The 14468-nt window shown below is 45.4% G+C and overlaps 1 protein-coding gene across 2 annotated transcripts in view; it reads left to right on the plus strand.

Annotated features, from left to right (window-relative positions):
* Positions 1 to 14379, plus strand: part of LOC138959424 (mitotic spindle assembly checkpoint protein MAD1-like) — a 30395-nt gene extending 16016 nt beyond the window's left edge. Inside the window, exons 8-16 of one of the 2 annotated variants that reach the window (XM_070330905.1) lie at positions 439 to 615; positions 5735 to 5821; positions 6265 to 6409; positions 6771 to 6959; positions 9888 to 9967; positions 10261 to 10351; positions 11018 to 11240; positions 11800 to 11990; positions 12442 to 14379. In XM_070330905.1, the coding sequence (XP_070187006.1) occupies positions 439 to 615; positions 5735 to 5821; positions 6265 to 6409; positions 6771 to 6959; positions 9888 to 9967; positions 10261 to 10351; positions 11018 to 11240; positions 11800 to 11990; positions 12442 to 12600 (1342 nt within the window). In that variant the 3' untranslated portion in view covers positions 12601 to 14379. Of the gene's footprint in view, positions 1 to 438; positions 616 to 5734; positions 5822 to 6264; positions 6410 to 6770; positions 6960 to 9887; positions 9968 to 10260; positions 10352 to 11017; positions 11241 to 11799; positions 11991 to 12228; positions 12417 to 12441 lie in introns of those variants that run through there. The other variant, XM_070330906.1, reaches the window with a different exon arrangement.
* Positions 14380 to 14468: the final 89 nt, after the last annotated feature.

Consider the following 14468-nt stretch of genomic DNA (forward strand, 5'->3'; position numbering starts at 1 on the left):
CCTCTGCACGGACCCCCCCCCCCCCCCCCCCCCCCCCCATAAGGACCGATTTTTGTCAACATTTTCAAGGTCGCTAGAGAGGGGTTCCACTGTACTATGACCAAGTCGAAATTTCGGATAGGACACAATAACAATTCGGTCCCTTCAATTTCGTCTTATCCGGATTTGCCTGTATGCTTTGAACATACTGTATAACAATACCAACTGCCAAGTAGCTTGTTATATGTGTTTAACTCTGTTACTGCTGCAATTTACTATCAGTATAAGTATCAATGCTTTTAATTTGTCATTGTAAATCTGTGTTTGCCTGAATAAAAAAACTGTTGAAGAAGAAAGTATAACTCTTATTTTGGAAATGAACATCTTAACCGGCACTGTGATTTCCTGCAGAGTACTAACAGATGGCTTGATGTCTTTTTCTGTCCATTTCTATCACAGTCAGCAGAAGCAGAACGCCTTGCTGCTGCAGGAACAGCTGATAAGCATGCAGAGGAAACTGGAAGTTGCAGAAAAACGGTGCCAGGCCTTCACAGAACTGCAGGTGGAACATGAAGACTTGAAGTCACGGCTCCAAAGATGGGAGGCTTTGGATACCAGTGGATCTCGCAGGCCACAGTAAGAAATACAGTGCACATGTGCATTTTGTCTGTCAATATAACACTTACCTCGACAGTACTATTCTTGCACATTATCTATTATAGGCCGAAAAAATTGGACAAAACGCTGCGTGGGTACAATTATCTCCCATAACCATGCGCCACCGTGGATCCCAAGCACTGTCCGAGTGCTTCCCCCTTACAGGATGTAGGTGGCGCGTCCTCTTCCTTTTTTCGCGCGTGACAGTAGGCTGTGTTTCTGCTGCGCTCCCGGATTATTTTGGATTCTAGAGTCTTCTTTTCTGTGTGGACTACCACCTGTTGGATTTTTGTGTGTTATTCCACTTCTGGCTTGAGGCTACGTTGTTTTTTCTTCCAACTTGTGCCTCCGTTGTTGTGTGGCGGACTCGGCGTGCCTACCGTCCTACTTCGTGGTGACCGGTCGTCTGCTTCTCGTTTCGCCTCATTCACTTGAGTATTGACCTAATTTTCTTTGAATTTTGTTAATTCTCGATTTTTTAAGGGTACGTACAGGGCGAGGTAGGATGTCTCGTCCTGTTTTGGGCTCTGGTTCTACGGAACCAGAGTCTGCCGGGGGCAACCCTTCTCCGGGCGCCCAGCGTCATGTTTTGCGCACGGAGAGGGGGACCTTTCGGCGCTCCGACTCTCCCTCCCCAAACGCTTTGCGTTTGCGGCGAGGGAGGGCGGAGAAAGCCTGTTTGAGCAAGCTCAATGCGAGCTTGCTCAAACAGGCTGGGCTTGAACCTGGGACTTCGGGCGGGGCTGCGCCGTCGAAGGTTCGGGGAAGGTCGAGGGGAAAGAAAAAGCTTCTTTCTCCTTCTCCTTCCGTGGAACACGCTTCCCCCCCTTCGACGCCGTTGTCCGGCCCTCAGTCTCAGGCTTCAGCTCCTCCCGGTTTCAAGCCTGGGGGGAAGGTTTCCTTCTCCTCCCTGGCTCGAATCCGGGGGCGGGTCGATTCCCAACCCTCTTTGGGGGTTGGTGAATCTGATCTAGGGGCTACGGGAGAGACTCAGGTTTCGACTTCTTTCTTTTCCGGTGCCTCTCCTGTGCCCTCCTCGGTTTCCACCGCTGTGGAAGCCAGGAGGGACACGGGTCCTCCTCTGAACTCCCTCGCTGGGTCGTCTACTGCTGTTTCGACAGTAGTCTCGGACTCATGGGGGGGGAGATCGGAGGAGATGACGGGGTCTATGAATTCCCTCCCCGCTGGGGTTGGGATGCGAATTGACCCCGTTCAGGGCGGTCCTGTGGGGGCAGGGGTTTCAGGCTTCGTGCCTACGACCACTGCTACTACGGTTCCCTCTGACGTCCGTGTGACTGGTGGCTGTCCCTCTATGAAACGCTCCGGCCGACTAGTTACTGGACGTGGAGGTGTTCGACAGAACGTGGTACTTCTGTCGAATGGTCAGGGCGACGGGAACATTGTTTCTGTTGCTCAGACCGACACCTCCGACCGGACCGTCTTGACCCCACGCCATTCCTTAGCGTCTGGTGTTCGGGTGACGGATGGTCCGGACCAAGGGTCCGGAACGTTCCAGGCTTACGGGTCGGGATCGAACCGGACCCACGGGTCCCGACTAGACTTGACCTCCGGGTTTGGTCCGGACGGGACCCATGGTACGGGACCGTACCGGACCTTAGGGTCCGGTGCGGGACAGTACCTCTGGCCCTTGCCGGACCCCCGGACCTACGGGTCCGGATGGTACGGTACGGGACCAGTGGTCCGGTCGGGACCGGACCACCCGACCACCTCTGTTGGTCCGGGTGGTCTGGCACCGAACCGGAACACACCGGACCACCTCCCATTCGGCCTGTCCTTGGCCCCGCTGATTTTTACAAAGGTGGTCAAGGAGCTGGCGGCGTTGGTCAGAGCTCAGGGTGTGCGTCTGCGTCAATATCTGGACGATTGGCTTACCCTGGCCCAGTCTCGCGATCAATGCCTCCAACACACCCGGCAGGTCCTGGACCGGACCCATGCCTTGGGGTTCCAGATACAGTGGCACAAGTCGGACCTCGTGCCAGCCCAGCAGTTTTGCTACTTGGGGATGGCGTTCGACACAGTGCTTTACACTGTGTCTCCCTCCCCGGACAGGATCCTCTCCCTGAGGCGAAAGATCCTCTCCATTCAGGCTTGCCGCGCTGTTCCTCACAGACGGCTGGCGGAACTGTTGGGTTCCATGGAGTCTGTCGCTCTGCTGCTGCCCCTTGCAAGGCTACACAAACGTCCCCTGCAACGGGCAGTAGCAGATCGGACTTCCAGGCCTCTCGATTACACCGAGTTGGTCCAGATCGGGCCTTGGTTTCACGAGGCTGTAGTCCAATGGCTGGACCCGATCTGGCTCAACTCTGCGGTGCCTATCCAACCGAGACGGCCGTCTCTCTTCCTGTACACCGACGCTTCTACGCGGGGTTGGGGGGCCCACCTGGACCTGCACGAGGCCCAGGGGGTCTGGACCCAGGAGGAGTCCCTCCTACACATCAACTTTCTAGAGTTGGAGGCGGTTCGTCGGGCTCTGCTGGAGTTTCGCCTCCTGATTCGGGATCAGGATGTGTTGGTCCACGGGGACAACACCACATGCCTAGCTTACCTTCGCCACCAGGGGGGCACCAATTCTCGGTCCCTCTCCCTGTTAGCGGAGGAGATTCTGCTCTGGTGCCAGACCAATCAGGTCCGGATGTCAGTCCAATTCGTTCCGGGGAAACTGAACGCCCTGGCCGACATTCTCAGTCGGGGCGATCAGGTTCTCCCCACAGAATGGACCATCGCTCACAACGTTCTACAGCGTCTGTGGGCAAGGTGGGACCGTCCTCTGATCGATCTGTTCGCAACTCGATTCAGCGCTTGGCTTCCCAGGTACGTCAGCCCCTTTCGAGACACGAATGCGTTCCACGTGGACGCATTCACTCTCTCGTGGAGGCTCCTCGATGCTTACGCCTATCCCCCGACATCTCTGATTCCGAGGGTACTGGCAAAGTATCTGCAGGAACGGCCAAGACTGATTTTGGTCGCGCCTTACTGGCCAACAGCTCCGTGGTTTCCAGATCTTCGCGGTCTCACCCACGTAGACCCTCTACCTCTGAATCTGGACGGGGGAAGTCTGCTCCAGCCTCGATCAGGCCTCCCTCATCCACGTCCAGAGAGTCTGTGCTTGACCGCATGGCTCTTGTGCGCTCCAAACTGCTTGCACTAGGATTGCACAAGAGTTCAGTAGAGTTTTCCTTGAAAGCTAAGAGGCGATCAACTAATCAGCTCTACGACTTACGCTGGAGAGCTTGGGCCTCCTTCGCCTTGTCGAAGGGGATAAAGCCGCTTTATCCCTCAACACAGGACTTGGCCAACTTCCTGGTGGAAGTGTATCAAAAGAAGAGTCTTTCTTCTAAGACTCTTCTTGGATACAAATCTGCCATCACTTCCACGATTGCGGCTGCTACTGGTTGCAGACCTGAACACTTGATCAGTTCCTCCCTCATCGCTAATGTCCTTTCGGGTATTAGCAATGCAGCGGTGTCTAAACCTCGGGTTTCATTTCCCAAGTGGGATGTCTTCCTGGTTCTCAAACTCCTGCGTAGCAAGGAGTTTGAACCCCTGGCAGGCATTAGTATCAAGTTACTGACTTTTAAGACTGTGTTCCTCATCGCTTTAGCCACTTGCCGTAGACTCAGTGGTATTCAAGCTTTGAGTGGCCTGGAATTTGACATTGAGTTCACCACACATCAGGTGACGTTGGCTTTCCTACCAGACTTTCGAGCCAAGAATCAGAATGCCTCGGAGTTGTCCAAACCAGTAGTCATTCAAGCCTTGGCTCCCACTCTTGAACATGATGACCCTGATCGCTTCCTCTGCCCAGTACGTGCCCTTAGAGTGTACCTGGATAGAACACGTAGCTTTCGGTCTTCTAAGCGGTCACTGTTTGTCTCGCTTAATCCGAAGTACCAATCGGATATTTCTAGACAAACTTTAGCTCGTTGGCTGACCTTGCTTATCAAACAGGCTTATGTTCATGCTCAAGTGGATGTGGTCCCTGACATCAGGGCACACGAGATTCGGGCTATCGGCTCCTCGTTGGCGCACGTGCGGGGTGCCTCGCTCCAAAGCATAATGGCGGTCGCGTTCTGGAAGACTCCAGCCACGTTTATTAACCACTATATGCGAGACTTTTCCAGTCTCAGGCTTGACCAGTCGTATGGCATTGCCAAAGCAGTGGTTGCCAGCATGGTCACGTCAGTCTAAGGTATTTTTCTTGGGTATATTTTCTTTTACGGTAGTACTGTTCGAAAATTGCCTGGGTATCTTAATCCTTGGATTTAAGTGATTTTGATTAAGGAGTTTAATACTCTACATATCACCCTCACACCACTCTGGTATTCTGTGCAAGAATAGTACTGTCGAGGTAAGTGTTATATTGACTGTAAGGCTTCTTTTTAAGCCTACTGTCTATATGATACTTACCGAGACAGTACTATTAGAGTTTCCCTCCCGCCTCCCCTCTTGATATGTTATGGGCTTTTTGAGGGTCTGCAGCTCATAAAGAAAGAGGACGCGCCACCTACATCCTGTAAGGGGGAAGCACTCGGACAGTGCTTGGGATCCACGGTGGCGCATGGTTATGGGAGATAATTGTACCCACGCAGCGTTTTGTCCAATTTTTTCGGCCTATAATAGATAATGTGCAAGAATAGTACTGTCTCGGTAAGTATCATATAGACAGTAGGCTTAAAAAGAAGCCTTACATTTAGTCGTAAGTAAAGAGTAAAAAGCTGGTTCTGCTCTTCTCATTCATTTCAGAAATAATTGTAGATAGGAGCATTTTCAAGTAAATTACTGCAGATACATGTAAATTATGGTGCACCAAATGTCCCCTAGAATTTTGCCAGGAAAGGTTACCATCAGGGAAACAACATTATGTGATAAAGATTTCCATGTGCAGGTTTAGCTATCAATTCAATCTGTAGCATTTGCCTAATTACATGGATCTGTCTCTTTTTAACTCAGGTTTGTAATCATTGAAATTAGTACTGTCAGTTTTTTATGCTTTGGTCTATCTCTTTTCAGTCTGTAAACTCAACTAGCGCTTGCCATGAAATAGGAACAAATGTGAGATGCTCTACTCAATGTTTAGGTCACCCTCAGAATTGTCACGCCGAGTGACTGAGCTGCAAGCAACAGAGATTCTGAATCTGGAAGAAAAAGGACAGCTGCAGTCCAGGTGAGTGAGTCTTTGAGCGTGTCAAGACAAATCTGCAAGCATGTGAAAATAAAATGATGGTGTTGACTACAACAACAGTCACACACACACCGTCTTTCTCTCTTTTTCTTTTCTCTTTTACACACACTAACATACACAAACACAATCATACACACACAGTCCTGCACACAATACTTGTACACATTGAGCTTGTGACCGAGATGGGAAATAAACAGGTGAATGGTAAACTTCTGTAAACTGATTTTTCTCTTAGAGGGATATAATAAATAAATAGAAAGAAAGGATAAAGATCAACTAGAACGCTAAGAATGGAGATCTGGCATTCATAAACACACACACAAAAACAACTTATTTAAAAACATTAATAGGTGTATCTGTATGTGTAAGAGCAAAGATATTGCATCTACAGTGATTTGACTTGTCTGAGTCCATTGTACTTGCAGCATCTCAGCACTGGAGCTGCGACTAAGGGAGGCCAAAGAGCAGCAACAGAAAACGCAAGGGGAGCTTGCTGCGCAGCAGATGCAGGTGCAGCAGCAAAATGACCTCATTAAACGCTTGCGTCGCAAGCTTCTGCTGGTCACCAAGGTAGGTGAACATCAAACAGCATCTGCTTTTACCTTTTTTGCCTTTCTTGTTAGTTCTGTCTGAAAATCATGTGTCTGATAATGTATCTCCCCATTGATATCATGGTTTTATTGGTCAATCAGACTTTGAGATGGTAAGTTGGTTAGCTTATTGGTTAGTTCTCTTCTTTCATTTTCTTTCTGCACAACAGTCTGGAGAATTATCTTGTTTCCATTTTAAGTTAATTTGACAACATAAACATCACTTCTGCTCTTGATATCCTAGCCAGACTTGGTGCGGTTGTACTATGGAAACAGCATGTTTGCCCACGATAACCATAACAACATTTCTAACCCACACTTTTTCTTTTCAATGTTCCCAGGAGAGAGACAGTTTCAAGCGCATTCTGGACTCGTACGAAAGCGAGATGACGGTGCAGATTCAGCCCAACAGCCGCATGAAGGAGCTGGAGGAGGTGTTGCAGGGATTCCAACAACACAGCGCTGACCTCGAGTCTCAGCTGGAACAGGTGTCAGAACAACATCGTCAGGCAGCCGCACGTTGTGCACAGGTGAGCGAATCCATACAGCTCAAGTGCTGGATAAGCAGACCTGGGAACCTATACGATTTTGCTGTATTTTGTACATATGATAGTCGAGAATATGATCAGTGGAAAAAAAATATGACGAGAAGAATTCCTAGACTACTATTCTTTACAAGCGCATCCCGAAGCCGTTCCAGTATTTTGACACAAGAATTCAGTTTTTGTCAGTAAACATTGGAAGAAGCCTTTGTTTTAAATGTATTGGTAAAGTTGATTAACAGTGCGACGGACGGGTGTGAAGCATGTTCGAATCATGGGTGTTCAAAGGGGCGGGGATGTAGCTCAGTCGGTAGCGCGCTGGATTTGTATCCAGTTGGCCGCTGTAAGCGTGAGTTCGTCCCCACGTTCGGCGAGAGATTTATTTATTTCTCAGAGTCAACTTTGTGTGCAGACTCTCCTCGGTGTCCGAACACCCCCGTGTGTACACGCAAGCACAAGACCAAGTGCGCACGAGAAAGATCCTGTAATCCATGTCAGAGTTCGGTGGGTTATAGAAACACGAAAATACCCAGCCTGCTTCCTCCGAAAACGGCGTATGGCTGCCTAAATGGCGGGGTAAAAAACGGTCATACACGTAAAATTCCACTCGTGCAAAAAACACGAGTGTACGTGGGAGTTTCAGCCCACGAACGCAGAAGAAGATGGGTGTTCAAATGCTGTGTGGAGTACACTCCTTTTTCTGGAAATACACCAAGTTTGTTTTAGAATACTCAAAGTGCAAAACAGGGGTTCCCAGGTTGGATAAGGTTGTATGCTCTGTTGGAGAGCTGTATGGACTATAAGCTTTCTGTTCTATACAGTGATATGAGAATGAATGTTGCTCTAAAAATTGCTGCACTTGGATTAACCTTAAAGTTCAGAATTTTGTTTATGGATCACCAAACACAGTTTACAAGTACTTGCTTTCAGATGAGGTGAAACTAAAATTCAGAATATATGCTTGAAACTTAGGTTTTCAGTAAAGAAATAGCATGAGGGTACGGAGCAAGGGAAGCAATTTATAGTCTTTTTGCTGAGGGAAATGTGTGAAATTAAGCTTTGCTGATCACAGTTTTTAACTCACCAGATTTGACTTTGATGAACATCAGAGGTTTTAACTTACTGTTTTGTTCTTCCTATTCTTCTTCTTCTTCTTCTTTGTTCATGGGCTTCGTCGCGATATAACCTTCGTGGTTGAAAACGACGTTAAACACCAAAGAAAGAAAGATGTTCATGGGCTTAGATGTTTTTAGCACGAGTGGAATTTTACATGTATGACCTTTTTTACCCCGCCATTCAGGCAGCATACGCCGATTTCTGGGGAGGCATGCTGGGTATTTTTGTGTTTCTATAACCCACCTGACTCTGACATGGATTACAGGATCTTTTCCGTGTGCACTTGGTCTTGTGCTTGCGTGTACACACGAAGGGGGGTAAGTCACTAGCAGGTCTGCACATAAGTTGACCTGGGAGATCGGAAAAATCTTAACTCTTAACCCACCAGGCGGCAGCGACCTGGTTTCAAACTCACGACCTCCCGATTAGGAGGCAAATGTCTTACCACCACGCTACTGCGCCCGTCGTTCTTCCTATTTACAACTTAACTTTATGGATTATGGCAAGAAGTAAGTGAGGTCAGAGACATAGATATTCCTCCGAAAACGGAGTATGGCTGCCTAAATGGCGGGGTAAAAAAACGGTCATACACGTAAAATTCCACTCGTGCAAAAAACACGAGTGTACATGGGAGTTTCAGCCCACGAACGCAGAAGAAGAAGAAGTAGAAGAAGAGACATAGATAGAAGAGATGCGAAGCGCTGTCTTCCCGCTCGCGTTATCTTCGCCTACGGCAGGGGCAAGTAATCCTCCCACTGGCGCCAAGCTGGCAATTGTTGTGTTTTTAAAGAATTATAACTGTTTCATAGAAAATCATAGATAATAAAACATGCAAACTGTTAATTATTTGCACTCAAGAGAAACAGAAAATCACAAGAAGAAGATTATTGCATCATTTGGTGATTAGAAGATGAATCCTAAAGTAAGCAATTTCGCTCATTTCTCCTAAAAACTTTTTATCCACACGCCAGTGTAAGTGCGAGAACCACTTGAGTGAGACTTAAAAGCATCAAATTTAATTACAGCGCGTCAAAAATTATACAAACAGATTAATGTATACACCAGTAATGCATTTGCCAGTTAAGGGAAAGTAACGTTGCGCACAAAAGAAAATATTAGCTCCCAAACATTGCCTCCACGCACAATTTAAGGCATGGACTTAGAACAATGGCCGCAAGAACCGAGGGAACCGTGTTTTTGACTCACTTGGGGAACCCAATCCTCTCAAATGCGTTCGTGTGCACTCTATTGAAGCTACAGAATATGAATCAAGTTTACTTATCACTGATATCTCTCTTCTGAAGCTGGATATATCCAAAAAAATATGACAGAAAAGCACTTCAAATCGGTGTCAGAGAGCAAGCGAACAACAACGTAGTACGGGATGATGGCTGACAATCGCGCGAGGTCACGCTGACCGAGCGCGGTACCCCAAGAGTTCATGTGAGCGGCCTCGCTTTGCATCTCTTCAATGTATGTCTCTGGTGAGGTGAAGTAGCACAGAATATAACGTTAAATCAGTTTGTCCTCTGTTGTACAGGCATGGAAGTTCCCTTCAGGAAATCTGCAAATCTGGATTTTGAAAATGGTTTTCAAATAAGTTTCCGGATTTTGAAGAAAAAAAAAGCCAATGGACACTTTTAAAGATGTGTAGATGTTTTTGCATTCTCTCCAGAATTACCTAAAATGCTCTATATTTCCGGTACTTCACCCCCCCCTGGACAGCCAGGTTCTCTTTTCTTGATATTCTACTCTCCCAATGTTCATTCCTGGTTGCAAACTGTCTTTGACCTGTTTCAGTTGGAACAGCAATGTCAGTCATCTCAGCCTAGATCATCTTCCTCTGTCAAGGCAGACTTGGATAAGATTGGACAGCTCCAGTAAGTTCACTTGTTTTACTGTTCAACATTAGTCTTGTCTAAACAGAAGTAGTGTATCATGATGATAGCATGTGTTATTTTCCAAACAGACAGCTCCAGTAAGTTGACTTGGTTTACTTGTTGAGCTGTAGGTCACTCTTACGCAATTGTTACGTTTTTTTCTGGTATTTCATTTTCACACACACAAAAACGTTGAAATACTGGACATTCCTGATTAACGCGCACACTGAAACAAGCATACACATTTTATAGGCATGCTGATGCTTTCAAGAACATCATTATTTCTCCTTCAGCGAACGCGTGCTGGAGCTGGAACAGGAACTGAAAAAACTTGCAGAAGAGAAGGAGGTCTTGGAGATGAGAATAGAAGAGAGACATCTTCAGGTTAGTCTTGTCCTCTGGTGGTCTGTTATTCAATAGACGAATTCCAAAAATTACTTCGTTGGGTTTGGACATGTTGTTGGAGAGTGGCCTTTTCTTGGAAAACCTCTGCCAAACATTGTAGGGTCAAATCACTAGCGACGAGAGTGTCGGAAACGTGCTCCTGACCACGGGGTTCACACACACACACACCCCTCGCTAGTGATTGGCCCCTCCATATTTTGGCCGAGGTTTTGTAAGAAAAAAATCACTCTTCCACAACCCATACAAACCCGATGATGTTATTTCCGAAAATCGTCTTCAATTTATTTATTTTAATTTGGGGAAAGAGAGAAAGAAACTGCATGCAGGGGGTAAATATAAACTGCTCTCTTTTTATCACTTTAACAATGTGAACAGCGAGGTGTTTTGATCAGGTGATGGTGATGATTGTTGAAACAGGTAGTTGATAAAAGTTCTGCCGTTTCAGACTGCTGGATTTCATTTGTTTTTTGAGAGGGTCGTTGGGTGAGTCAGTGGGTTGAATAGTTAGTTGCACTTTTGATGATGGCTATCCAACAGAAATTTCTCAGGCAGATTTTGGACTGGAAGAGTTCATGTATTGTATTCAATAAACATAGTAAAACAAACAAAGTTATCAAATACACTTTTGAAACTGTTATTCATCAGGGGGATTATGACCCATCGCGCACCAAAGTTCTCCACTTTTCCATGAATCCGGCAGCAGTGGCACAACGGCAGCGGCAGCAAGAAGTGGAGCGGCTGACGGTGGAGAATGAGCGGCTGATGGCTCGCGTACAGCTGCTGGAACAGTCAGGGGGAGCTGTGGAGGACCTGACCGAGCAGGTGGAGAAGCAACTGGAGAGCGTTCCAGAGAGCAAGGCTATTGAGGGTCAGTAATCTGTGGAAATTACTAGAGGGCAAAGGGATTTTACAGTTATGAACACAAAGAATAGTTCATGCGCTCAGGGATAGGTGAAGGGTGTAATGTATGGCTGAAGATTCTCAATGAACCTGAGAGTACTTAGAGTGCGTGTTCTCTAGAATGTACCAGCAAAATACCATTGAGGATCAGGGTGTTATGACAGAGGGCAACCCCCTAAAATGGAATAATTAAAACATTTAAAAAAACAATCATACACATACCAATCCACTTGTAAGAAATTCAAATGCATGTGGGAGTTCTACCCCACTACCCCAGACTAAGAGGCTATAGAGTGACAGAGTGCCAGAGACAGCCCAAGGCATTATGCCATCAAGTGTAGGGTGTAATCCTTCCTCAGATCACATTAAATTTACTGAGAATTAAGCAACTGGTTTTTTTTTTTTTATAACAGGAAATATTTTAAGTAGTTTTATTTCATTCATTTTGAGAAGCCATGCACTGGATTATATGTTAGTTTACATACAGATTTGTACAGTCACTACAGTCATCTTTGCATGTCTTTCAGAGTTAAAAGAGCAGCTGGCCAAAGAGGAACTACGAAAGAAACGCCTGGTGGAGGCCTTCAAGAAGACAAGCCAGGAGTTCCGAGAGACCTGCTATCAGTTGCTAGGCTACAAGATTGACATTCCTTGCACCGGACAGTACCGTCTGGCCAACATGTACTCTGAATCACCCCATGACTACCTTCTCTTCAAGGTAGTATGTCAGAAATGTTGTTCCTGCTGTTGTTTTTTGACTTGAGTTTCATATTTGCTTTTTTTGGTGTGGTGTGGTGTGTGATGGGTTAGGCTGCAAGGAGGAATCTTGGCGGGTCAGGAAGAACATAATTTTCTCATTTCCTAATTATATTGCTGTACTTCCATTCACACATTTTTTTCTTTTGATTTATGGTGAGTGTAATGCAGTGACAAGATGGTAGCATTGTGTTTTGCAGCAAGGAGAGTCTGGTGAGATTCAGATGCTGAGTGTAATGCAGTGACAAGATGGTAGCATTGTGTGTTGCAGCAAGGAGAGTCTGGTGAGATTCAGATGCTGAGTGTAATGCAGTGACAAGATGGTAGCATTGTGTGTTGCAGCAAGGAGAGTCTGGTGAGATTCAGATGCTGAGTGTAATGCAGTGACAAGATGGTAGCATTGTGTGTTGCAGCAAGGAGAGTCTGGTGAGATTCAGATGCTGGAAACAGACTTCTCGGTGCGCCAACAGGACAACCTGGACACCTACCTTCAGAACAGAGATAGTGTTCCCGCTCTGCTCAGCGCCATCACCCTTGACCTCTTCAACCAGCAGACCATGAACCTAGGATGACCTCGACCGCTTTGACTAGTAGCCATCAATCTTGCTTTTGTGCATGTCAGAAATCCTGGATGATCTATTAAGTTAATTAACCTTTCTTTTTTAGGCTTGAGAACTCTATTTGGATTCGCGATATTCTGCACCCCAGCAGGCTCTAGGCCCTGACCACTTTTCAGAGATTTTTTTTTTCATCAGCTGTTCTCCGGCCTGCTTTTTCTTTGACTACAGTCTTTGAAGACCTAAATATCTCAGAAAATCAGGTCTTAAAAAGGAGGGAGTCTCAAAATGGGAGTAAAATTACAGAGGCTATGAGAAAACAGGGTCTTAAAAGAGAGTGAGTCTTAAAAGGAGGGGGGGGGGGGTAAAGGAGGCTTCCAGTGTATATTGAAACCTTTGACCTCATCAACTTGAGAAAAAAAAAGATGGGCCTTGAACTTTGTACTTTTGACCTCTGGTTTTCCTTTATGACCTGTTGAACCGGCAGATCATGAATCTTGTAAATAATCTTCAGATGGATACCTTTCACTATGCATATTTCCTTTGACTAATCAACATTGTCATGGAATTTTGACGCAACTCACTTTAGACAGCTTTTGAGCAGAAGGCCAAAACTGATTATGTTCATTATGAAATAGTGTTTTTATTTGTACCTGATATGGATAGAAAGATAAAAGAATGTTAGAGCATGTATTGTCCATCGTATTTGAGAGAATATTTCTCATTGAGAATGATTTACTTAGTCTAAAGCACAAAAACATCAAAATGGCTAAGAATCAAGTTACACCAAAATTCCAGGACAACGTAATACAGCAACTTTGTGGATTTGGATGATAACCGTGGCTGTGTTAATGATATACGTTAGTTCTGTTAAATTCTTATGAGTTATACCATCCAGAGCTTGTTTAGACATACAGTGTGGAATGTCTTTCAAGGGTCAGTATAGATTAATATTGAACCGGCAGATCATGAATCTTGTAAATAATCTTCAGATGGATACCTTTCACTATGCATATTTCCTTTGACTAATCAACATTGACCTTAAAACATTGACAAATAAAAACACTATTTCATAATGAAAATAATCAGTTTCGGCCTTCTGCTCAAAAGCTGTATAACGTCTTTGCAGCCGCTTCATCCCTTTTTAGTGTGTTCAGCACTGGTTGGTGCATGTGGATATCGGTTGTAAATGAAATGTTGGATTCTGTCTTGTACATATGTTGAGTAACATTGTAATGAAGGAAATGACAGTGTGCACATGTGCCAGTTTTTGTAAATCATGAGAACCAGTGGTAGTGTGCATGTGGCATGTGCCAGTTTTACAACACCGAAGTGTTCAATACTGCTCCGATGTGCATTAAAAGGTTTGTCTTTATCGTCGCAAGCTTCATTCTTGCTGTGTACAAATTAGGGTAGGGGAATACTTAACTGTTAGCCTGACTTTACTTGTAGGTTGAACATATTTTATGTACAGTACTGCTTTCTCCAGTTTATTATGACATTTTCCTAGTGTAGTGTTCAATTTCAGAAATGTTGGTAACAAATTATGATATTTGATACTGTAGTGATTGCTTCTTAAAGTTTTGCAGATGTCAGGCTGTATGTGCATTTTTAGATTAATGTTCAGACTGACCATGATTATGAAGCAGAGATTCAAAACATAAAAATAATGTTCGATTTACATTTAGATATTGTGAAGAAGTATGGAGAGAGCAGTGGACATGAATTACATGATGATAATGTTCTGATTTGTGAAAGTTGTCATGAGTTGCAAATAAAAAATATTGTATAATTTGTCTTGCTATCTTCATGTGAGTGCGAACGTTGTGCCCATTTCTGTGTGTGTTGAACTATTTTTTTCCTTTTCAAGAATGTGTGCTTTG

Source organism: Littorina saxatilis, linkage group LG2 (genome assembly GCF_037325665.1).
Source record: "Littorina saxatilis isolate snail1 linkage group LG2, US_GU_Lsax_2.0, whole genome shotgun sequence".
In the NCBI taxonomy this organism is placed as follows: Eukaryota; Metazoa; Mollusca; class Gastropoda; order Littorinimorpha; family Littorinidae; genus Littorina; species Littorina saxatilis.